This window comes from Nicotiana tomentosiformis, chromosome 11, assembly GCF_000390325.3.
Source record: "Nicotiana tomentosiformis chromosome 11, ASM39032v3, whole genome shotgun sequence".
NCBI classification, from domain to species: Eukaryota; Viridiplantae; Streptophyta; class Magnoliopsida; order Solanales; family Solanaceae; genus Nicotiana; species Nicotiana tomentosiformis.
In genome coordinates, this window is record NC_090822.1 from 49,600,636 (window position 1) to 49,626,900 (window position 26,265).

The following is a 26,265-nucleotide window of genomic DNA, read 5'->3' on the forward strand; positions in this document are numbered from 1 at the left end:
GAAGAAGTCAGTTTCGTAGTCGATTGAATCAGAGGGAGGAGGGAGAATTGATTTGGCTCTATTACTTACTTGATCTGATATATCAGAGTTGGTGTTGGCGTCCTTGGGTTTATTGGTACTTCGTGCAAGTTGATCTTGTTCTTGATCAGTGAGCTCAACATCCAAGGGTGAAATTATTGATGATGGATAATAGATCTAGGAAGTTGTGATTTGGAGGTATATGTTGTGTATAAAATGAAACAGTAGTAGGTATTTTCTCCCTCTAAAAGTTAGAGAGAAGGCGGAGAAACATGAACACACTATGAAATAAGAAAGAAGCAAACGAATCAAACGCGGTTCATTTTACACCAAAGTTTAGTCAAGGTTTAGTATTTTCTTTAATTATAAATTAAATATTTTGATATACTAATTACTTTTCCACTCAAGTATCAATTCTCTCTTCATCTTTTTTTTATATGTAATATTTTTAAATTACACTTAATAATGAAAAGGAATAACACATCAAACATCTATAGTCTAATAATATTTATATGATTTTTGAAGTTTGATACTTATAGCTTGTTTGGATAGTTGTTATATATTGTATTGTATCGTATTGTTACTTTAAATACAATATTTATTTTGATTATTACTTAAATTTTATTATATATCGTATCATTACTTTACTTTTTTCCCTCATTTTGCCTTTTCTTATTATTAAATAAGTATGTTTTATTCTTTAGTCTATTTTTTTATATAGTAATTCTATTTCGTATTTTAATTTTTTTTTAGTAATATTATAAATTTATTATTCATATTGTTGGTGCGTTAGATCATGAAACGCAAATGATACATTAGTGAAATATACGAAGTGTACCCTTTTATTACCAAAAAAAAAAAAAAGAAGAAAAAAGAAGTGTACCCTTTAACTAGTTAAATCAACGGAAGAAAAACAAAGAAAATAAGAAAGGAGAAAAAGAATAAGGACGAGTACTTGGGGCCTCCTTTCTTGTACGCACTGGGTCCGAGACACGCCGGTGTTAACACGACTCATTCGCTCGCTAGGGTTTATATTTGTTTTTTGCAGTCTCACTCTTCAATCTATCTCTTCTCAGCTTTACTGAATCTTCTTTCAGGTAAATTCTTTATATCCATCTCCTATCCCTGCTCCAACTTATATTGTCAGTTTTTTTTCACATTCCCTACAAGTCCATAGTTGGTTACCAATTTGCTGATTTTGCAAATTTTGTTCCTTTTTTTTTTTTCTTCTTTACAATAGTTTTAAGATCACCATCGATTCACTTTGGTGCAATTTTTGTTGTATCTGAATTGACGAGTTATATAAATTTTGTTTTTGACCTCTGTTTTTTAATTTATAAACTTTTTGTATAAAAAACAAATGCAAGAATGTCCACTATTGATTCCCGGGGGTGGGGTTGGGTTTGGGGGGGGGGTTGCCGTGTTGGTATAGTATGATGTAGGAGCCATATCGAATGAAGAAAAAGAGTTATAGTATGTTACTTTTTGAATATGTAAATTTTATTTTAAAACATTTGAGATGAATGTCCAAACTTACTCCAAAAATTAGATGATTTAACCCTTAATACTCCGAATCGTGTCCTTTTAGGTCGGAGGGAGGGTTGATATTTGCTTTTGCTAATCATGTATTTGTAATGTGCAGTTTTTTGTGGATAGTTATATATGTGCAGACATGGCCAGTAATCCTCCGCCATCTGGTCCACAGGTAATTTCTCTAGGTGTATTATCTTTGTTGTTGAAATATCTAGTATGCAACTTATTTTGCTAAAAAGAGTATGTATTGCTGCACATCATCTGGAAGGGAACTTTAATTTAGTGTTGCTGGCAAAACGAGTTACTTAAAGAACATGCCTAACAAAAAGCATGAGAATAGAATAATGAGAAGAATGTGGATGATTCTGCTAAAAGACGATTAAAGAAATGAAAGTGGAATACATATTTTTAACTTGAACATATTCAGCGGAATGTTGCAGAGTTGTGTCCTCAATTGTAAGCTTGAGAACAATTTTTGCCTGCCAAATTGTGGCTCACTAATTTTAAGTCTTATATTACCGTTTTAAGGTTATCTGGAATTCTGTGTTTACTGTAACATTTTTAGATGGTTGACATACCACTAAGAGGGTGTCAAACTGGCTAAGCTTATAAGCTGGTCAAACTAGCTTATAAGCACCTTTTGGCTTATCTACGCGTTTGGTAAACACTCAAAGTGCTTATAAGCCAAGTGCTTATAAGCTAAAATCAGCCACAAGTCATAAGCCGGTCACCCCCAACTTATGGCTTTTCAACTTATAAGCACTTTTAGTTTGACCAACACTTTTACTAGTTTATCCTTAATAATATTTTCTAATTCACAAAATACTTTTCCCAAAATAAATTTCTTAACTTTCTCTTCATTCCATATTCGTTATTAATTCTTTTCTTTACAAAGAAATTTTTAATTTATAATCTTTTGAAAAAGATTCAAGGGTATTTTAGTCATTTTAACAAAAGAATAGCTTATCAGCATTTTTTAATCAAACACATCATCTGCTTATTATCAGTTTCAGCACTTCTATCCAAACACGTAAATGCTTATTTTAAAAATCAGTTTCAGCATTTAAAAAAACTTTTCAGCACTACAAGCTTATCAGCTATTTACAATCAGCTAATCCAAACGGGCTCTAAATGCATATCATCCCTAACTTTTGTGATTAACATGCTAGTCATGCAGCTAAATGTTTATCATTTTTATTTGGAGGTCTTAATCTTCAAATCTTGGTATTTCATTTTACAGCCTCTTTGGCCTCCTTCAGTTGGATCCACACCACCTCAAGGTTTTGGTTCATCATTTCCCATGCAAGTATGCTATTGAACTTGCTTTGTGCAAATATTTTATCTGTTTCCTTGCAAGACTGTTATCCTAAGTGCATCACGAGTGTGTCTGATATCACAGTTTCGACCTGCTGTATCAACACAGCAAGGCCAGCCCTTTGCTTCATCAATTTCAGCCTCTCCACAATATCGCCCTATTGGACAAACACCAAATGCTGGAATGCCTCCTGGTCATGGTCAAATACCCCAGTTTTCTCAACCAATGCAGCAGTTTCCCCCAAGGCCCAGCCAGCCGGGCCATGGTATACTTTCATCTCAGGCAATTCAGATGCCATTTATCCAATCAAGTATGCCACAGCCTCAACAAGTCATTCCGCCTTTGAATAGTCACATGCCTGGTGTTAGTGGTGCTGGAAATCCATTCTCATCATCATATACGGTAAGAAATAGCACAAGGTTCCTTGAACTTATGGCTTGGCCTACTTTTGGCTTCTTTATATTGTTAGTGATTATTTTCAGTTTGCACCACCTCCTTTTGCCCAGGCACTAAGTGGCCTGAACATGCCCTCTCAGGTTCAATCGTCATCCCAAATGCATGTTCCTCCTTTCCCTTCGGGGGGACAACCTTGGCTGTCATCTGGAAGTCAAACCACACCAGTGGCTGCCCCTACTTTACTGACCAGTCAGCAATTGTCAGCTATAGCTCCATCCGTTCCGGTATGCTTGTTTCCCATAGCGATTTGATTTTTTTTTCAACATTACTCAATTAAGAACAAAAATTGGGGCCTCTGAATTACCATATTCTTGCAAAATGTCGCTGTTTGTCTGTTCTTTTCTTTCAAGTAAGCATAGGGTCTTGGCTATGTTTGTATGTTCGTTTATGATCTGTCATCTATATATTAGTATATCTTGTATATATTTGCAGCAAAAAGGTGTTGCCAGTTTGTGGATATCGATTGATTTACGTGGAAAATGTCTATGCAGCATCTTCATGCATGTTAAATGGTAGTATCATCTTTTTTCCGGAACAGTCTTGAACTTGTAGCCAAATCATCCAAAAATGCGCATGCTAATGTTTTTCCCCTTGTTAAACTTGCAATGGAGGAGTCTTCGTCTGCAATCTGATGGACACCTACTATCATTGATAACTTCTTTTAATAAGTCCTATTATCATCGATCATATTGTTATTAGTATCGCTGCTCAGTGATGTGTCAATTGCTGAATCTGAATAAGATGAGATCTTTGTGCATTCCTCCAGTGGTTACTTGATAGGAGATTTCAAAGTATGATTTCCTATTCAAAGTCAAGACTTAATACTTAAGAGGAAGGACAGCTAAGCAACTATGCTATTATTGGCAGCCTAAACTAAAAACTACTGCTGTATAACTGACTTTAGAGTTCCATTATGATCATAACTCATTTTTTGGGGAATTTTATTGACCTAGCATATAGCATGAGGAATCTTGTTAGAGTCGTATATAAGAATAGAAGAGTAAAATACCTAACTGGACAGTATTCTAGAGCAGATGCTTAGCAAGTGACAAGCTTAAGTAAATAAGTTTCTTTAGTTACTTAATTTTAGTGGTAAAAATGTTTTTGTTCTTCCGTTCCCCACCCTATAGCTTTCAAGATTAAGTTATTGAGATAGGTGAGAGGTGCAAGTATGTGAAGTGTGAAGTATCGTACTAAAGACAATGAAATTATTTAGATAATAAGAGATTTATAATAGATAAGTTAAGCACATTGTTGCAAAACAACCCTGAATGACAAGGATGAGATTTTTTCTTGAAGAAAGCTTCGTGCGCAATTGCATGCGTATCAATCGGAATGAAGCATTGCAGATGCTATCACTGGTTTTTTTTCCCTGTCCCATCTATTTGTATGTGGTTTGTATTGTCCTCATCTTTAGTAGGACTGAACTAATTCAGGCTGACATTGGCGGGAAAGCCATTGTTTATAACAAGAGGATTGCACCACTTGTGAAACAAATCTGACAAAAGTTGCCAAAAGGAGCAGAAACAATAGTTTCCAAAAATCCGTTTCTATGTCTAGTACATGCTCGACTTGGTTGGCAATTATCAATTAAATGGATGCAAACCTTCCGACCAGGGCTCAGATTCCAATAGAGAAAAACATTAGGTTGGCCTTGATACCGTCGTATTTTTTCTTATGTGTATAAGCCTTGGTGGGGACAGAGCTACTTAGTACCTACACGGGTAGGCAGGAGGTAGTTGGTACCTAGTGGAATAATTGTAGTTTTTTCAAGTTGGCTTGGATACCATCGTATTTAACAAAAAAAAAAAATATAACATGCTTGATACTAATGCTTATTTGAAAATTTTCTAGTATTGTGGGATATTAACATGTATAATCATTTGAAGACATGGAAACTAAATCACAACTATGAAAAAATAAAAAGCCCACGTTGTTATTGAACCACAATCAGTGAGTTTTGTGGCCGTGAAAATAATATGCTTCCAAAATTTAGCTTTGAGTATTTATCCCATTGGAAACAACCTCTTTACCTTCACGATAGGGTAAGGTTTGCCTACTTACTACCCTCCCCACACCCCACTTGTGAGATTATATTGGGTTTGTTGTTGTAATATTTATCCCATATTTTGTATTTTCTTATATGTACCCGTGACCCCTTCCTCAAAATAAGAGCATCAGGGGTGAAGGCTTGTAGTAGCATCTGAATCACTCATTTCCCCTTCCCACCTTTTCACCTTAAACTTACCTTTTCTATTCGTGCTGGCCATAGCCATCTACAATGTTGTTTCTAAATTTTTTGGTAAGATAATGGTATTTGTTAAAGCTGGCAAAAGTACATAAAGGGGTATTATATCGTCGACAAAATAACATTCAACTAATAGTTTATGTGAAAAGTAAAGGCACGGGAAAGTATTATTAAGATGCGTAATGCTTTTGTATTATATTGAGCCTTATTTATACCTATATTTTATACCGTACATAATACATCTTTTCCAATGTGGACACTAAGGCCTCATTTGTTTGCACTTAATGGAGGTTTGAATCTTAATCTTTCATATATCAGATATTAAGTGCGTTTATTTTTAAAGTCTGAATCTTAATCATTCAGATCTTACTGATTAAGTGTGTGTCTTTTTAATTCACAACCACTTAATGGGTCTGAAAAGGTATGTATGATTAAGATATATAACCAAGACTTAATTTCATTAAGATGCTATCATCCACATTCATTACTAACTGCTGGCACCGCCTACCATTATCAACTACCGCCACTGCCACCACCACCACCACCACCATCCTCAATCATAGCCGCCACCACTACTCCCCCCACCCCCACCACCATCATCTTTAACCATAACCACACACTCATCCATCTCAACTACCACCACTAACCACTCCATCACCATCAATAATCATAGCCGGCACCGCCCACCATTATACTACCACTACCTACCATCACATTACTCAGTCACAACCACCACCACCCCCACAATTATTAACTATCAACACCCACCTCCACCATCATCAACCATAAGCGCTATCGCTACCAATCACCACTAGCTACTGCCCAGAACCACCACTATCAACCAAAATCACCACCAACCACCACCCCGGTCGGGACTCGCAAGCACCTCTGTTAGCCATCACCACCACCTACTACCACATTAAAAAAAAAATAAAAAATAAATATATATATATATATATATATATATATATATATTATTAGAGTATTAGATTAATTAGTATTTTATTTGAATTTATGTTTATTAATTTTTAATGCTTTTCTGAGTCGAGAGTCTATTGGAAACAACCTCTCTATCCTAGGGGTGAGGTCTGCGTACACACTACTCTCCCCATACCACACAGTGTGGGATAATACTGGGTATGTTGTTGTTATATTTATTAATTTTTAAATAAAGATACATTTTATATATTCAGATGTTTAAAAAATAGTCTTAATCATTTAGTATTCAGATTTTAAAACACATCTTAATATTCAAATGTGTATTCATTTAGATTAAGATGTCTTAATCTTAATGCACATCTTGATATTCAGATATGTATTCAGATTCAGACGTCTTAATCTTAAAAAAACAAATGAGGCCTAAGTCTTCTATATAGACATTAACTAACTAATACTCCCCCTCAAGCTGGTGCATATAAGTCATATGTACCAAGTTGTTACAAATGCAACTAATACAAGGAGTAGTGAGGAACTTGGTGTAAATATTTGCAAGCTAATTATTTGACTTAACAAATTTTATAACAATATCTCCTGAGAGTATCTTTTTTCTAATAAAGTGATATTTAATCTCAATGTGCTTAGTCCTCTCATGGATTACCATATTTGACGCAATTTGAAGGGCCGCTTGATGATCACACATAAGTTCTATCTAATTGATTTCTTCAAAGTTTAATTCTTTGAGCCATTGTTTGATACAAACTAGCTCACAAGTTGCTATAGCCATTGCTCGATAATCTGCTTCTGCATTAGAGTGAGCAATCTTCCATTCCAACCCATCAAATTACCTCATACTAAAACACAATATCTAGAAGCAGAACATCTATTAGAAGGTGATTCCCCCAATCATCGTCCATATATTCAATGATCTACTCATAGCTCGATGCTCAAAGAGTAATTCTTTGCCTGAAGCTGATTTTAATTTAAACTATTGCATCTCAATGACTATTTCAAGGAGAATCCATAAATTGAATAACATTCGTAGGAAAATAAATGTCAGGTCTAGTCATTGTAAGGTAATTCGACTTAGCAATCAACCCCTTATATCTTGTAGGATCACTACGGGGTCATTTGGTTCAGAGATAAGTTATGCAGGGATTAGTTATGTAATTATTGGTTATGCAGGGATTTGTTATGTAGGGATTATTTCTTTTTGAATATTTGGTTTGTTGTATTAAAAAATAGTACACATCATATAAGTTAAAATATACTCCTTCCGTTCAAATTAGATGAGTACTTTCCTTTTTAGTCTGTTCCAAAATAAAGGATACATTTCTTATTATTATTTTTTTTTAGAAATGTGTCCTTTATTTTGGAACAGACTAAAAAGGAAATAATTCAACTTTAAACTCTTCATTTTATCCATAATGAGAAACTTTTATAACCATATAAATGTCATGGCCCCACAATGCTTTTACCCCTTAAGCTTTTAAGACCACAAGTTTTAAAAATCTTCTTCTTTTTTCTTAAACTCCGTGCCGAGTCAAACTACCTCATCTAAATTGAAACAGAGGGAGTAGTAATTTTTTGTAAAAAATATTTGTTACTATTATACCCTTGACCATCTTTAGCTTTGTATAATTTCTTTGCAAAGCTTTATCTATTCTTTTGTGTTTGGAAAAAACTTTTAAGTTAATCTCACTTAAATTATTTTTGGGGTAATCAACAAGAAAAAACAAACAAACATTAAGCAAACAAGCAGATAAACCAAGATGGAAAATTTTGGGTGCAGAAAAGGTTAAAATGTTCGAGCATCCCAAATACACAATTAGTCGAAAATGCTAAACCTAGAAAGAAGCATATATTTGTTATATTCCTTACTAATAAACTATCGTGTCTAGAGTTCAGACAAAATAAGGAGTCCATTAGATTCATGATGAAAGAACGCATATCTGGAAGACAATGGGCATAAATAATTGACAATCCATCAGCTAAAATTGGCTAAAAAATTAGGTAACCACGAAATCAGATCAACAAATCCTGCACCTGCCAAAATTGTAAATTTATGAAAAGATAAGTTGTGACAAAAAGATTGACACTATTTTCTTATTAGTCCGTTTCAAAAAGATTAGCACTATTTTCTTATTAGTACGTTCCAAAAAGATTGGCACATTCTTATATTTCCTTAATTGGAAGCATTTATACCGTACAAATGCTATGACTAGTTTAAGACCACAAGTTTCAAAAGCTTTACAACCACACAAATGTTATGGCATGTTTAAGGTCATAAGTTTCAAAAGTCTTTTATCTTTATTAAACTTTGTGCCAAGTCAAACTAGGACAAACAAATTGAAACTGAGGGAGTAGTAGAAAACTAAGAACATTAGAAAAAAGGGTCCAGTAGCAGCATAAGCATACTAAGACTTTCAGAATTTTCTTTTACTGCTTTGCGTGGAGGTAAAAAAGGTCTTGTCATTTTGGTCTACTCAGTGTTGTGAAAAACGCTCGCTTCAGCGCTTAAAGCGCGAAGCGAGACCTCGGGCGCTTCTGTGATGTGAAGCGTAGCAGGTTGAATAAAGCGAGCGCTTCTGCAAAAAAAAGCGAGAAGCGTAAAAGCGATAGAAGCGAGCGCTTCTACATATTAAGGGCTGCCAACGTTAAAAATTTAAAAAGTTTATCAAGTTCAAGCCCAGTTATGTGATTTCTTCCTATCCTCCTCCTCCTTTCACTGTTTCAGTCCCAAAATAGTAGCGAAGTGCTGACAATTTTTTTTTCCCTTCAGTTCTTTTTCTCTTTCATTTCATCTTCTTCTTTTTCTTTCACTATTTCAGTGATAAATTGCAGCGAAATGCTGCCCAATTTTTTTCGTTTCAGTTACTGCCATTTTTTCCGTATACTTGCTGCCATTTTTTTCGTTTCATTTAATCTTGTAGAAGAATAGGATGCTCATTTTGTGCTTTAATTGATGCTACTCTTTAGTTTTTACATTGAAGTATTGAACATTTGCTTACAGTTACCTGTGTTGTCTATGCAGTATTTATTTTATTTTTTTTTAAAAATTCCGCTTCGCTTCAAAAAAGCGAGCTCTTCGCTTCTCGCTTCTCGCTTTAAGCGAAAAGGAGCTTGTCGCCTTTCCTCGCTTCACGCTCTTCACAACACTGGGTCTACTCAAACATGGAGAGCATTTCTGTATCTTGGATATTGAGCAATGTAATGGTTGTTGGATGTATCGTTTCATCTTATTATCTCAAATAACGTAGTTTGCCATGAAAAAAGATTGTGCAAGGTTTTCTAATGCATTGCGAAGTTTGTTGTACCTTGTAATTGCAAATGGAGTTTCAATACCATAACTGGAAGTTAAACTATTCTCTTTCTAAGCACTTAACTTTGACCCTCTCTGTGGCTGACATCTGTACTGGCTTTAGTCTTCCTGTTGTTATTACCTTACCGATTGCACTGTGATTAGGCGGGCACAGCTTCACAGCAGAATGCGTCTGACTGGCAAGAGTATGAAGCTGCTGATGGGAGACGGTGAGTTGGATTTTTGGCATTCTTTTTTTAAGACTTTGCCGTTCATCAATTAAATCATTTTACCTAACCATCTCTCAGAAGTCAAATTGTGCTGCTTGCAGTGCTAAGATATAGCTCTTCGACGGTTCCATTTCTTCCCGGCTTATTTAGTTTGGGATTGAGATGTATAGTTGACTGATTGATTAATTTGTTGGCTTATTTAGATATTATTACAATAAAATTACAAAGCAATCAAGCTGGGAGAAGCCTTTGGAGCTGATGACAACTTTAGAGGTTAGTCGTACTCTTAATTGCTGTTTCTTTGATTATTGAAGTCTTACGCACAGTTCATTAGAGTGCGCTTTTCATTTGCTTCTCAAAATCTGCAATATTGTTTCCTTTTTGTGGATGTTAACAACTGCTGTAGAAGTTAACTAGTTCAAAATCGTTTTATGTGTATTCTACTTTTCTTTGCATGTTCTTCCACTGGTTTGTAGATGTCATGGCAAGTCATGGGCATATAAACAACTGCGATTAGTGCTCAAAGTGAAGGTGCTTTCACTTTCTCAAGGCAGGCAACAATTTGTTAGTCCATCTTATGTTGCAATTTATTAACTTGATATTATGTGGAATTGGTCATACATGTTGGTTGTTATAAATTTCCTGTCAAAACTGAAGCTCCATTTCTGTGTATTCACTGAGCAGGAAATTCTCAGACTTTTATCTTATCTTGTTGACATTCATTGATGTTTATTGAGGAATTTCACAGCAGAAGTTTGTTTTCCCCTCCTGTTCTTAGTAGCTTCTCCTAGTTTCTGTTGTCATAGATTGGATTTATCTATTTTTGTTTGGATAATTTAATTTGTGAAGAGGAGCACAGCAGATGAGCCTCAAGTAATAACCAGAATGCTTCTGCCCTTTCTGGCAAGTGAAAAACCAATTTGTGAAATGTGACTTAGCTTAACAACTGTTGACCCCTGTAAAAGGACCAGGCTCCGAAATGAAAAGGTTTGGTTCGAGATATCACTCTGCTGCGGAGATAAGGCAGCTATCTCTATGAAAGAACTTAAGCACCCAACCCAAAACCCTAAAACAGAGGCTGGACCAACGTAAGAGCTTTATAAAATCCTTTGGAAGCCCTCATGCATATCATGTGAGACAACTATTTAATCAACGCTCTCCCGCACGGTTACACGATTTTGGGTTTCTCACGTGAACTTCAACGTAAACTTACTAGTGTGATAATGATGTTACCAAATGTTGGCTCTGATACCATGTTGAATTATGTAACTCGCCTTATCTCAAAGCTTAAGTTGCTAGAGAGGATACATTTCTACTAATTAATTACTGTCTTAACAAGCCCTCACTTTTGGGTGGTCTGTTTCTGTTGAGCCAGGAACAGGGGTGTACTTTTTGGTAATGGGTGACAGTGAGACTTGAATTTAGGATCTTTGATATCATTTGGACAGATTTAAGTTCATTTTTCCTTTTTTCTTGTAAAATAAGCAAAAGTTTCTCTTCTTATTAGGCACCAAGAAGGTGCATTCATGTACAGAAGTGTTGTTGGACTCTTCTCCTCTAAAGATGGAAATATTCTAGGATGTTCAGTATGATATGCCATTTTTTGATAAGGTCAATGTTATGTCAACTCATTTACTGTTTGAGATCCACTCCAAAATAACAAAGCATTAACAGATCTAGCTTTCAGAAAAAGGAAAAATGGATTGCTTTCCCTTCAAAGCATCTGTGGTTCCTCTCAAGCCATATTCTCCAGAAAATGCACATTGGAATGGTGCTCTAGGCCTTCCGCTATATTTCACCCTAATACTCAGTCCTTTTCTCATCCTAACCCTATGCTAACTTCTTAGATCCATTCCGGGGTTAGGGTAAGCTGTCCAGTGAATCCTGAGCAGGTTTTAATGTGTTCCATCTAATACATTGTTTACTATTGTCACCCTTCCGTTGAGCCATCTTATTAACTGAAAGAAGTTAAGCATCCAACCCAAAATTTTGAGGCAATGGGTGGAGCAAACAGGACCTCTATAAACCCTTCTGGTATCTGTTACACAATTCAAGGTTAACTATGTAACTCAATTTCTTTTTGTAGAATCTTCCGTTATGGATTCCTTCTAATTTTGTACCCTTTCTTGTGTCTTAACCTCAATTCTCTGAATTTGGTTGTCCTTTGTCCTTTCTTGGCTCCTTTTCAATATTTTGATAATTGTCATGAACTTCTTTCCATTTTCCTGATCAGATCCAAAAATACACTTTGGACATCCCTAATTCCTTTATCTTCCTGACTTATGTCCCTCAGGAGATTTATTTGTCTCCATTCATATTAATGGACTTAATTAGGTAATTGGCTTCTCTTTCAAGTACTATTTTACTTCAATTTGCCAACCTGGTTGTTGGTTCTCCTCATCCAGCCATTTTCTTCACGAGTGGTATTGCCACTTTTGTGAACACCCCTGCTTGCTTGATTGACTTAAAAGCACTAGGAAAGTGAAGATTGCTGCTATGTGAGCCTCTCTTTGGTCTCCAATGCCTGTCTCTCCATGTGTTACCTTGCTCTTCTTTTGGTATCTAATCCTCTAAATTTTCTCTCTACTGTCTCTTCCAATTTGGAGGAGATTTTGATGCACACCTTTACCTCTCTAAAAAGTGTGTGAAGGTTGCCATCCAATTGAGGATAATTAAGAAGGCACAGGGGAGAGAGACGGCCCGGGGAGGGGGGGGGGGTGACAAGGGGGAAGAAGGAGCGAGAGATGCTGACAGAGATTTTAGTTGTGTATATTAGATTTTTTTCCTAGTGCTTTCCTCTCCGTATGTGGAAAACTTTCCTTACCTAACAAATTCATCCGAGATAGAATTTGTCAGATCTGTAAGCTGGGAACAATTTAGTTTGATCATGATTTTTTTTGTCGAAGTTGGTTCAGATGCGTAAGTACTTCATTAACCTTTACTTCTTGATCTGAAATCTGATCATTGTTGATTATTACCATTCATAAAAAAAGGCCAATCCGGTGCACTAAGCTCCAGCTATGTGTGGGGTTCGGGGAAGGGCCGGACCGCAAGGGTCTATTGTACGCAACCTTACCCTACATTTCTGCAAGAGGCTGTTTCCACGGCTTGAACCCGTGACCTCCTAGTCACATGGCAACAACTTTACCAGTTACACAAGGTTTCCCTTCAATGAGCCAGTTTATTTCAGTTCTTTGTGATTTCACATCTTCTCTTGATGTTTATGACCTTTCTAGTTGACAGGTAGAACTACTGTTCTCATATCCTCTAGTAAACATATAATTTTACATGGAGTGAATGTGCTTTTGTCTTGGAATATTTTGCAATAATTTCCTTGTGTTTCTTTCATCTATCTTTACGGGTGTATGGCTTTCATTTAATGGTTAAAACACCCTTTTCTACTTGATAAGAAGTATCATCTTTTGATTGATACTAAACTGATTGCCACAACTGAAAAGTACAATTAATGGTTGAATTCATGTTAAAAAAAGGTGCGATTAACATAAAGTGCTAGAGTTGTAGCTGAACCAACCAGCTTGGAATTAGATGGTGATTTGTTTTTGCCAGATGATGTTGCTGTTTTAACATTACGTGCTACAGTTGTACTTTAAGCACCCCAGCAGTTTTCTTCAATTGAGTTTCAAAGTTGGCTGCTTCTTTGGATTTGTCATTTCTCCATTGACAGTACAGTTCTTTTGCTTATTTCATCCAATTTTTTTGAATTTGTGCCCTTTCTTTCCTCTGCTCAAAATGTCCTCTTTCTGCAACTAGTAAATATATTCCTCTAAATAATTGTTACAGAAGTTTTTTTTAATTTGTTTCTTGATAAAAAGGTTCGACAGAGAGTTGTCGTTGGTGAGATATTTGGGTATCTTTTATGTTGTTAGACCAAGTTCATTTGATTCTTTTCCTGATGAATCATTCAAAATTTGTGGCAAGGTATTTAAAAGCTGCATGCATTTGGCAGATTGTGATATCACACCTGGTAGCATTTACCTCACTAATTATCACGTAAATTTATATGCCTATGACAACTACCTTTTTTATGTCATTGTTTACACTATCATATAGGGCTGCCTTGCCTATTGCTAATTGAATTTTAAGTTCATTAGTACTGGGCTTGCTCATGTTTATTCGTTCATTAGTGCCTGGAACAAGAACGTTGGGAGACTTTTAATGCTATTCAGATGTTCATTATTGCCCTTTTAGTTTGAGATGTACATTTAAACTGTAGCTGAACCAACCAGCTTGGAATTAGATGGTGATTTGTTTTTGCCAGATGATGTTGCTGTTTTAACATTACGTGCTACAGTTGTACTTTAAGCACCCCAGCAGTTTTCTTCAATTGAGTTTCAAAGTTGGCTGCTTCTTTGGATTTGTCATTTCTCCATTGACAGTACAGTTCTTTTGCTTATTTCATCCAATTTTTTTGAATTTGTGCCCTTTCTTTCCTCTGCTCAAAATGTCCTCTTTCTGCAACTAGTAAATATATTCCTCTAAATAATTGTTACAGAAGTTTTTTTTAATTTGTTTCTTGATAAAAAGGTTCGACAGAGAGTTGTCGTTGGTGAGATATTTGGGTATCTTTTATGTTGTTAGACCAAGTTCATTTGATTCTTTTCCTGATGAATCATTCAAAATTTGTGGCAAGGTATTTAAAAGCTGCATGCATTTGGCAGATTGTGATATCACACCTGGTAGCATTTACCTCACTAATTATCACGTAAATTTATATGCCTATGACAACTACCTTTTTTATGTCATTGTTTACACTATCATATAGGGCTGCCTTGCCTATTGCTAATTGAATTTTAAGTTCATTAGTACTGGGCTTGCTCATGTTTATTCGTTCATTAGTGCCTGGAACAAGAACGTTGGGAGACTTTTAATGCTATTCAGATGTTCATTATTGCCCTTTTAGTTTGAGATGTACATTTAAACTGTGCATATGTTTTGTGCTTTAACAGAGAGCTGATGCGTCGACGGTATGGAAAGAATTCACAACTGCAGATGGTCGAAAGTAAGATTTACCAGTACAAGCATTTTGGTTCTTCTTGGCTGCCGTGATATACTCTTCAACTAGTATTAGTTACCGCGCGATGCGCAGATTGACAGAATATTAATCTTATATCTAAGATATTATTTTATGTTAGTAAATATTAGTTACTATTTTATTTTTTAACATAGTGTACAGAAATATAATAAAATTTATATAAAATCAAAGAATACACATTATATAGTAATCAAATTAATTATATGTTCCTTATTTATTCTTTATTAAATTAGCAAGTACTTTGTACTATATAATAAATTATTTGTTCCTTATTTTTTTAAATTAAATTAGCAAGTACTTAATACTATACAATTTATTTATTTACATCTTTTCCTTCTTTTTTAATAATAGTTTCCTTAAAAATATATAGATATTTAATTATTTTAATTTAAATTCAAATAGAGTAACCAAATTAATATTTGTTAGGCTAACTAATTTTGTCTTAAAACTACTACATGTCTTTCTACTAATATTTTAAATAATTATTATTTTGTGTTATATATATAATATACTTATCTTATGTATAAATATACTAATAATATCTTTATATTTTTGTATATTTCATTATGAAATTATAATTTTTATTTATTAACTAAAATTTCCTATATGAGAAATTTAATAAGTATATACATGTTTACCCTATCACTTGATTTTTTTTCATTCTTTCTTTATGACTACTTGTTTATTATAATTTTAGTTATGTGTATAAGTACGACTTTTCTCATCATAATTCTAATAATCATAAGTCTTATATTTTTATATTTTTCCAAAAAATTATATTTTTTTGTTTCTTGCTTATCTAATCGTATTATCCATTACTTAATATTATTAAATTTTCATCTGAATTTTTAGTAAATTACCAGTTTAATATAATTTAACAAATATAATTTTGTATTACTTTTGAAATTTAACTTCACTTTATCTTGTATGCCTTTCTCATAATTATTTCGATATTTAACTTATCAATAATGAAGGGGAGCCTTGGCGTAACTGGTAAAGTTGCTGCCATGTGACAAGGAGGTCGCGGGTTCGAGCCGTGGAAACAGCCTCTTGCAGAAATGCATGGTAAGGCTGCGTACGACAGACCCTTGTGGTCCGGCCCTTCCCTGGACCCCGCGCATAGCGGGAGTTTAGTGCACCGGGCTGCCCTTTTTATTTAAATTATCAATAATATTTTTGAGTATTATTTGTTCACTTAATTATATCAAATACATTTAAAATGTGGATAGAATCACATTATATCTATTCTCCTCTTTATACATTAGTTTTTGTTCTACAATATTTTAATTTTTTTCATTTAGGGTTTATCTACAATACAAATATTATTATATTATTCTTCAAAGGTTCAAAGGTTAAACAAAGAAGTTCTATTATTATATGTTATAAATCTAGTAATATTAACTTCTTCCATAGAATGTTTTGTCAAAATGATTGAGCACCCTTGCTTTATAGCGCCAATTACACTTGCAATGCTATGCCGATTAAAAATGTCGAAGGCTTCAACAACCTTAGACTCGTTATTGTTCGACTTCAAAGTTGGCTACATAATTAAGTTTGACATCAGAAAAAAAAAAACTTTTAGCTTATTGTCCCATGATAGTGTTATGACTTATTAGTATCTTTTACTTTAATATGTAAATGAAAGTAAATCGTCCTTGCATAATTTTGTCACCACATGATTCAAAGTTCATTCTCACTGTCCAATTCCTACTTTGAGTTAAAAAACATGTAGATGATCAAGAATATATACATTTAAAAAAAAAGTGAAAAACAAAAGGGAGTATTGCACCTGAGATGCATAATTGCAGAATGATTCAGACGCTTAGCAATTTACTGATCGGCCATCTCTGACTTCTGCATTATGACATACTAATTGAACAATGAAAAATCACAGAGAATGATTTTGGGGTGCAATTTTCCCCGGCAAATTTTGCGATGAGAGTAAAAAGGGAACTGTACGTTTTTTTAATCTAATATGCAAGAGGAGAAATTCAGTTAGTTTTAAAACTGACCGTGAGGAGGGGGAATGGAGGAAGTGGGAGTAGTTGGCGGTTTCTAAGTCTTCTTTTATGTTTTTGGTTCACATTCAAAGAAAAGAACTGCCCATAAATAAAATTTAAAACTACCAGCAGATAAAATTTAAAAATATCAGTTATTTTTTTAAAAAAATTAAAAATTCTTTTTGAACTGAAAAAAAAGTGTCCTTTACAATTTTTAAAAATAAATTTGTAAATCCAACAAAGTTGGAGAATTGTCCAAAAAATTTACATGTGTCAATTTAATGTTATCCCACTTGTCATCATAACATTTCTTTGCCTACAACAACAATCCAGTATAATCCCACTAGTGGGGTCTGGGGAGGGTAGTGTGTACGCAGACCTTACCCCTACCCTGGGGTAGAGAAGCTGTTTCCGATAGACCCTCGGCTCCCTCCCTCCAAGAACTCCCCACCTTGCTCTTGGGGTGACTCGAACTCACAACCTCTTGGTTGGAAGTGGAGGGTGCTCACCACTAGAGCAACCCACTCTTGTCTCTTCTATTATATATAAATAGATTCTGTTTTAATGATTATGTATTATTGGGATCTTTCAGGTATTACTACAACAAAGAAACAAAGCAGTCTAAGTGGACAATACCTGAGGAACTAAAGGTTCGTGAAGGATATATTTCCTTTATCGGATACTTCTGTTTTTTCTCTATTTGTTATGGAACTAATTCATCAGCATGTACCATCAGTTGGCTCGTGAACTGGCGGAAAAATCTGCTGATCAAGTAGTTCAGACCGGAGCAAGCACAATTTCTGGTGTGCAAGTCACTGCAGCTGTAACTTCAACAGAACAACCATCTGCTGTCACCCCGGTTAGCTCCACCCCTTCTTCAACGGTTTCTGGAGTAGCTTCAAGCCCTGTTCCAGTTACATCTGCTGTTTCTGATCATGCTTCTCCTCTGGTGGTTTCTGGATCATCAGCCATTCCGGCTGTGACCCCTGCGATGCCAAGTTCATCTGGTGTCTCTTCACCTGCTGTTTCAGGGAGTACAGGATCTGCTACTCTGGCTAATGCCAGTCAAAAACAAATGTATGGACCCCTTTCATTTTCTAACAGTGGCTTCACTTTGTCTGTCATGCCTTTATGTCTGACATTTCAAGATGACTCTTCAATAATTTCTAGGAGTGGCTTTGAAAATTTATCTCCTCAAGTTGCTAGTTCTTTAAGTGGAGCTTCCATTCAGGATATTGAGGTATGGCCGAGTCCTTCAGCAGCTCTAATTGAAATTCGATTGTGCTGGCAAATCCGTTTCAAAAGGACTTGCCCTTTCTTCCCCACCTGCCGCTGCCAGCAGGGGCAGAGAATATGCTCCCACCTCTTTTACATGAGCTCTGTCATACCTTGGAAATGCTCCTCCTCTCTGTCCAATTGTGGGATTCTTGTGCATAATAGATTGAAATAAATTATTTCTGTCTTGTTAAATTTATTGTTTAAAACGTGACTTATAGGAGGCAAAGAAGGGCATGGCAGTTGCTGGGAAGGTTAATGTGGTACCTGCAGAGGAGAAAACAACAGAAGAAGAACCTTTTCTATATGCGACCAAACAGGTAAAATGAAATTTTTAGGAGTACCAAGCAGGTAAAGTGATAGTATGTGTTTCTCTAATTATTTTTTTGCTTTGTGCTTAATATTCCACTATTACTTATTTTATATCTTTTAGGAGGCTAAAAATGCGTTCAAAGCGCTGCTAGAGTTTGCTAATGTTGAATCTGATTGGACATGGGAGCAGGTTAGTCGGACATGCTATTTTAGTTTAGAATCTATTTATAAACACGTGAGACTGATAGTGAACTATTATACCAGACAATGCGAGTAATAATCAACGATAAGCGATATGGCGCTCTGAAAACTCTTGGTGAGCGGAAACAGGCATTCAATGAGGTAACCACAGGGTTTTATAGTTGTTAAACTGTCCTCTTCCCTCCCCCGGTAGAAGTTTTGCTACTGCTGTTTCATGTGTTGGGATGTGATGTATGACATATCAATCATGATATTGTCAATCTGGAGTGTAAAAATTGAAAGGTATTACCAATCGGTTTTTGAGTGTTGATCTACTGCCCAACAGTACTTGATGCAAAGGAAGAAACAGGAGGCTGAGGAGAGGCGCCATAGACAAAGAAAGGCAAAAGAAGAATTCACAAAGATGTTAGAGGTAAAAAGTTCTCCTTAAAGGTCCTGATATGGTTTTCATGGCCGGTTCTGCTCTTACCTCTACTTTTATTGTTAGTAAACATGTACACAGAATACTTAAAAAGGTTTCTTCGGACCGTACTGCCTGTAAAATAATCCTTCATCTTATGCTTGCTCTCAAGATAAAGTTTCTAATGGCTGAGTCCCATTTTACCTTATTAACAAAAAAAGTTGAATCCCATTTTATATCCTACATATAATTATTGATTATACAGTCAAACCTCTCTATAACAGCCTCGTTTGTTCCGAATACTTTTGGATGTTATAGCGAAGTGCTGTTATAGAGAACATATATTATAACATAACATAAAAATTGGTTCCGAAAAAGCTTGGCTTTTATAGAGAAGTGTTGTTATATAGGGATGCTGTTATAGAGAGGTCTGTATAGTATTGGAATGAAATGGGCCTCAATAGAACGGAAGGATATAGAGGATTTATGTAGCTAATCGTAACTTAAGGCCATAGTTTATCAATTAATTGAAGCATGTTAGTAGCAATTTCTTAAAACTCGCTATAATTCCTTTGCTCTAAAGAATCTTAATTAAGTGATAATTTTGCTATAAAGAAGAAAAGTTAGCCCAAGAATTTGTTATCACTTGTGCATCTATCGTGACATGTCAGACATCATTTATTGTCTATAACTATGTGATAGAGTTTTAACCTGGTTTTACTTTAACTGTCCCAGGAGTCCAAGGAACTCATTTCTTCTACTAGATGGAGGTAGGTGACAGAAGCTCCTCTTCAATTTATACGTGCTAACTGAAGTAAGGGAAGCAGCTTTCCCCCCCTTTAACCATCTCCTGTGATATTGTAATAACCAGTAAGGCAGTAACCATGTTTGAGGATGATGAACGGTTCAAGGCCGTTGAACGAGAGGCTGATCGTGAAGATCTCTTCAGGAACTACTTGGTGGATCTTCAGAAAAAGGTAAGCTGTTGCAATTCTCACTTTTGTAAATGCACACAATATGCATCGCCCAGATTTTTGAAACAAGACATGAATCACATAAAATCTGTTCAAGTTGACAACTGTATTGTTGCTAAATAAGCGAATAAAAAATAAGCAACGGAAAGAGAAAAACCCTGTGTATTTCTTATCAAAAATTTGTGGTTTGGTTAAATGCGCCCAAGCTTGGCTGAGGAAGAGTTACGAGGGGTAAAACAAAAAAAATACGCTGATCGGACGTACTATGTGTTATGATTCCCTATTCACGATAAATAATAAATAAAAAAAGGAAAAGAAAAGCCATTCCATTTCGACAAAAGACGCTTCTGGTAAATCAAAAGGTAATCTTTCACACTTGGCTAGAGAAGAAATTAGAAAAGCGATAAACTCGATGGGTTGACGCCATTTATTCCAATTCCAAGAGCTCGGATCGAATCGGTGATATACCGATTCTATCCGAGCTCTCTTATTGAGAATGCTCATTCTTTTGTATTCATCTAAATCCTACCAAGTAGCACCGTGTTTCATGAGCGCAGTTCTATCTTTTGTCCTTACTTGATATGTTATTCCAGGAGAGGGCAAAGGCTCAAGAGGAGTATCGACATAATAGATTGGAGTACAGACAATTTTTGGAGACTTGTGGCTTTATCAAGGTATTTGTTACGCCCTCTGTTTCAATTTAAATGACACACTTTTCTTATTAGTCCGTTCCAAAAAGAATGACACATTTTTACAATTGAAAATAATTTAACTTTAAACTCTTCATTTTACCCATTTTATCCTTAACTAGTGTTAGAACCCACACGATGCGCGAATAATTTGACAGAATATTAATCTTATAAAATTATGATATAATATATCATAATTATTTTAATAAATATTAGTTATTATTTTATTATTTAATGTAATGTATAGAAATAATAACAAAATCTATACAAAATCAAAGAATACACATTATATAGTAATCAAATAAATTGTTTGTTCCTTATTTATTCTTTATTATTATTAAATTAGCAAGTACTTAGTACTATATATTTACTAATATGACTTTTTATTAACTTGTCAATTGGCTTAATATTTTGATACTGCTTCTGTTTTAATATAATATAGATATATATTTTCTTACTTTGGAAATATTTATATATTTTTAAACATATGTTATACTGTTCAAAATTCATCAATTGTCTAAATTTATCAATAATTTTCGTGAGTGTTATTTATTTATCTTTTATTTATTAATTAATTCAAGATATGAATATCATAAAATTATTTTTATCCCCCACTTTTCGTACATTCTTTTACCCCTTAAGCTTTTAAGACCACAAGTTTCAAAAGTCTGCTTTTTTTTTTTCTTATACTCCGTGCCGAGTCAAACTATCTCATCCAAATTGAAACGGAGGGAGTACTTTTAAAGCCTTTCTTCACCCCGCTCCCCCAAGTAGATCTGGTAGTTGTATCTTTCTATCACTTTCTCCCTTTTGTCCCTTTTATTTCCTAGGAGTTCGTTCTTACTTGGTTGCATTGGAGCCACAGGTAGATACCCAGTGGCGCAAAGTCCAAGATCTTCTGGAAGATGATGAAAGATGTTCGCGCCTTGAAAAAATTGATCGTTTAGATATTTTCCAGGTAAATTTTTTATGCAGGCAAGTTACTGGAATGGAGTGCAAAGTCTAGTCAGAAAGAAGTTAACTTTTTGAAATTTCTAAACAATATTCGGGGAAGTTACTGGAATGGAATGCGGAGTGTATTAAGAGAAACAGGGATAATTTATTCAAATTTGTAAAGGATAATCCACACAATTGACTTTGAATGTACACGTTTCTTTTAAAGTTCAACCAATTTATGCCGTAAAGTTTCTGTTGAGGTTTCCACTCTCTATCTTCTTGTCCTTTTTAAAAGAAAAAAAATACCATTTTTACTAGTAGATTATCCTGATATTTTTGTTCTCTGAAGGAATATATCCGTGACCTGGAGAAGGAGGACGAAGAACAGAGAAAATTGCAAAAGGTGCTTTCTGAGGCCTCCTTTTTTTATTTATCATGGGGTGCTGCGGGAGACAAAACTCCTCTTTGATGTTTCTTTCTAGGTGATCAACTTGTTTAAGTGTGTTTTTTTATCAAATTTAAGGAACAACTGAGGCGCACGGAGCGTAAGAACCGGGATGCATTTCGAAAGATGATGGAGGAGCAAATCGCTGCAGGCACGCTTACTGCGAAAACATCTTGGCGTGATTATTGTCAGATGGTATTCGACTTTGCTAACTTTAAAAAACGATAAAAATAGGCTCTTTATTTTAAGAAAATGTATTCTCAAATACCATATCATTTCATTATGCTTCTTGTTAATTCCACCTTTCTCGACCGTTGACTTGTGGTTGTGTGGAAATGTAGGTTAAGGAGTATGTGGCTTATCAGGCTGTTGCATCAAACACTTCTGGTTCGACACCAAAGGATTTGTTTGAAGATGTCGTTGAAGAGTTGGAAAAACAGGTCCCAATATGCTGTAGTCCCGCTATTTGCCTTCTTTTATGATTGATAGGTTACATAGCATTTTTTAATTTGCCTTCTTTTATGATTGATAGGTTACATAGCATTTTTTAATTATTAACCGGTAATTAATGACTTTGTTCTTCCTTCTAAAAAAAAATAAATGATTTCGTTCTTTCTTAAATGCTGTTGCTGGATGCATTAGATGTCAGAGACCACTGTCTGTCGTATGAAAAAATAGAAGTCTAATTGTTGCTTCGGCAGTTTGTTGCGTCACTTGATATTGGGTGAACACATCACACGTGTGGTGAGAAATAGTTACCTCATATGTTGCATTGAGCACTGTGTCTTCTGAGTTGGGTCTTGCATATATGCGATTTGTTTCTTGGAAGTATTTTTTTTGCGCTTTAATTTGAAGTGTGATAGTCATGCTCTTTCCACTAACTTTGTGTTTTGCTCATGTAATAGTACCATGAAGACAAGATTCGAGTAAAAGATGTAGTTAAGTCAGAAAAGGTGGGGTGTGTACTGTTATTTGCTTTTCCTCACAAATAGCTGCTGGTGTATGATTTTACGTCTTTTTGCTTTCACTATTTTCAGATCACGATCTCGTCAACATGGACATTCGAAGACTTTAAAGCTGCTATTTTGGAAGGAATTGGTTCCCCATCCATTCATGATGTTAATCTACAGGTATTAATTTGTGTGCCCCCAAACCTAAAAGGAAGTGGACGTTTTTTGCATGCTTATTTTCGTAGCCTAATGAACTGAAGGCAATCCCCTTTTCTAATTTATCATTCAAAACGTGTTATGTTCAGGATAGTTTAATAGGACGTACATTTGCTGTTTGTTTGTGGAGATAGAGATTTTGAGGTCCTTAGTTTTTGGTTGTGGGCAAGGCACTTTCAAATGATTTAATTTGGTGTTAAACTTGGAACTTGACTGCTTCGCAAGTATTCTGTTTTAGTTTTTATATTATGATATGTGGGATTATCATATATTTTGCAGGACCCAAACTAGTTTCTATTTTCTGTCCGTAACATGGAATATGCGTTCCTACGTTGTATGTAGAGCAGTTCAACTAAACTTTGAAAATCCACAACCTTCCAACCTTAAAGGTAGTCCTAGTGATTTTCCCCTTTACGCAGCATCCGAGCCTGTTGGACTGTCATCTCATTGTGGCAGGAATTCTATAGTTGTTAGGAATTGTGAATTTCAATGCATCATCCCCACACTACCTGTGCCTAAAAGATTGGCCCTATTCCCTTTCTCTACCCTAAGGAGTTGTTTGGTTTAAAGACAAGTTATGGAGGGATTAATAATGGAGAAATTATAATGTGGGGACTAGTAATACAGAGATTGTAGCACCCAAGGGTGTGGCCTAGTGGTCAATGAAGTGGGTGAGAACCATGAGGTCTCAGGTTCAAATCCCAGCGGAGACAAATACTAGGTGATTTTTTCCCATTTATCCAAACCTTGGTGGATAGAGTTACCTGGTACCTGTTGCTGGTGGGAGGTGGCAGGTATCCTGTGGAATTAGTCAAGGTGCGCGCAAGCTGGCCCGGACACCACGGTTATAAAAAAAAAATAGTAATACAAAGATTGTAATATAAGGATTAATAATGTGGGGATTGTAATACAAGGATTAATAGCACATGAATTATAATGCAGGGATTAAAACATATGTTTTGCTTGCTTTTTAAAAAAGTTAGTTAATAAATAACTAAATAAGGTGTATTTTGGTCATTTTAGCTCTTTTAATCCCTGTATTACTTAGTAAAATTTTATCCTGCACCAAGAATACATAGATTCTCACATAACTTATGCAGATACTCCCTCCACATAACTTATTGGTCCAGTTGGTGGACACAAGATGTATGAGTCTTGATCTTGATGTTGAATCTTCTGCCTTGGCCCAAGTGAATATAGCTCCTAATATTGGAAGGCCAATAAGAAGATGGTTATCAATAAATTCGAGAACTCCTCCATGGTCCTTGACACTGTCCTACATCCCTATCTCTTCTGGTGGCACCAAATAGTATTGAAGTTGGCCATGCTATCACCTATGGGATCTCCTACTCCATCAAAGTATCTGCCATCTTCTCCCCCAAAACTCACCTTAGACCCCTTCCCCATTGGTTCATGTACACTCCCAAAACCCCCCTCCACCCTGTCCCCATGGTTTCTTAACCGAGTATCCACAATGAATTCTCCTTTCTTTATCTCCATTACTTCCAGTTTTCGGTCATCCCATTGAAGTAGAATTCCCAGTATTTCCATGAGCAGGAACTAGGTCATATTTCACCCACCTTCCACCCCCCACACTACTCGTAATGCCATCAGATACCACATTTTTTAAGCCTTTTGCGAAACTCAAGTTACTTTTTATAATAATGTAAATAATTTTATTAACAATGAAAACCAAAAGGTAAAGAATCTACAACATAATATGATTCTCGACGAATGACACCCTATCTTCTATACACACTGGAGCCTCATGAGTGCACGGAAAAAAAAACTAGAAATGAGAGGCTATTAGTCAAATATACATAGGCGATCTCTATCCCATCAAAAACTCTCCTATTCTTTCATTCCAAGGACCACACGTGTACAAGTGAGGCAACATCTCAGGCTCTTCGACATTGCTTCCTTATTCTAAATTTTCAACTGAGTGCCTCCCGCACTATGCCTGAAAGGCAACAGTTATTACCTTCACTGCGTAAGCTGGGGGGATGTTCAATTCACGAGTCCAGAAGGGTAAAAGATTTAACTGGTCATTTATAATGCCTCACTAGCAATTGCTTATCTATTATTGATTGATATATTAGTCTTCTATTATTGGAAGCAGGACACAATAAGGTTTGAAATCCGCAATTCTCTCTACTGGATCTAACTAGGGGATTAAGAATGGATTGAAGTTCATTATCTTGTGTTTGGTGTGTTTGTTCGTGCAAAGATGGTGGGTTCTGTAGGGGAGAGAGAGAGATGAAAGAGGAAGGGAGACAAATGAGGATGGGACTTGGCGCAATCATGAATAAGGGGCAACAAGGACATTTCTGATTTCACGGGCTTAATACCTAGTCTGCTTGTTTGGGATATCCTGAACATGTATAAAGCTGCCTAGTAAATTTTATCTGGGGATTATGCTTATCAAATGTCTCTGTCTTAAAGTCGCAGATCTATTTAGTTACTTGCGGGAAACTGAATGCTATTCCCATCTGTAGTGCGTTTCTGGTGTAGAGTCTGTATGATGTCTTAACAGTCACATAGTGACCAGAATATACAGCCACTTGTTCCAGCTGCTTCAACTATTAAATAACTATAAAGGAATAGCTTCTTTATGTCGGGGCAGACTATTTAATAGATCATATGCCTGTGAATTTCCCTCAGTTGACTAATTTAATTTTTTCCATAAAGGATGAGGTCTGTTTAATTTCCCTCAGTATGGTCGTCCTGGTAATATATTAGTGTGTGTATGTTTACAAAGTGAAGGAATTTGCTGATGT

The 26,265-nt window shown here is 35.4% G+C and overlaps 1 protein-coding gene across 4 annotated transcripts in view; it reads left to right on the forward strand.

Moving 5' to 3' along the window:
• The first annotated feature begins 974 nt into the window (after positions 1-974).
• The window catches only part of LOC104100661 (pre-mRNA-processing protein 40A), a 31,686-nt gene continuing 6,395 nt past the window's right edge, over positions 975-26,265 (forward strand). The window contains exons 1-24 of one of the 4 annotated variants that reach the window (XM_009607935.4): positions 975-1,115; positions 1,661-1,723; positions 2,792-2,857; positions 2,951-3,268; positions 3,349-3,546; positions 9,973-10,037; positions 10,241-10,310; positions 15,005-15,057; positions 17,683-17,740; positions 17,827-18,167; positions 18,261-18,330; positions 18,587-18,685; positions 18,799-18,867; positions 18,942-19,019; positions 19,204-19,290; positions 20,014-20,048; positions 20,150-20,255; positions 20,846-20,926; positions 21,807-21,899; positions 22,227-22,280; positions 22,401-22,517; positions 22,664-22,762; positions 23,228-23,275; positions 23,360-23,452. In XM_009607935.4, the coding sequence (XP_009606230.1) occupies positions 1,691-1,723; positions 2,792-2,857; positions 2,951-3,268; positions 3,349-3,546; positions 9,973-10,037; positions 10,241-10,310; positions 15,005-15,057; positions 17,683-17,740; positions 17,827-18,167; positions 18,261-18,330; positions 18,587-18,685; positions 18,799-18,867; positions 18,942-19,019; positions 19,204-19,290; positions 20,014-20,048; positions 20,150-20,255; positions 20,846-20,926; positions 21,807-21,899; positions 22,227-22,280; positions 22,401-22,517; positions 22,664-22,762; positions 23,228-23,275; positions 23,360-23,452 (2,331 nt within the window). In that variant the 5' untranslated portion in view covers positions 975-1,115; positions 1,661-1,690. The remainder of the gene's footprint in view (positions 1,116-1,660; positions 1,724-2,791; positions 2,858-2,950; positions 3,269-3,348; positions 3,547-9,972; positions 10,038-10,240; positions 10,311-15,004; positions 15,058-17,682; positions 17,741-17,826; positions 18,168-18,260; positions 18,331-18,586; positions 18,686-18,798; positions 18,868-18,941; positions 19,020-19,203; positions 19,291-20,013; positions 20,049-20,149; positions 20,256-20,845; positions 20,927-21,806; positions 21,900-22,226; positions 22,281-22,400; positions 22,518-22,663; positions 22,763-23,227; positions 23,276-23,359; positions 23,453-26,265) is intronic. The other 3 variants (XM_009607936.3, XM_009607938.3, XM_009607937.4) reach the window with 3 other exon arrangements.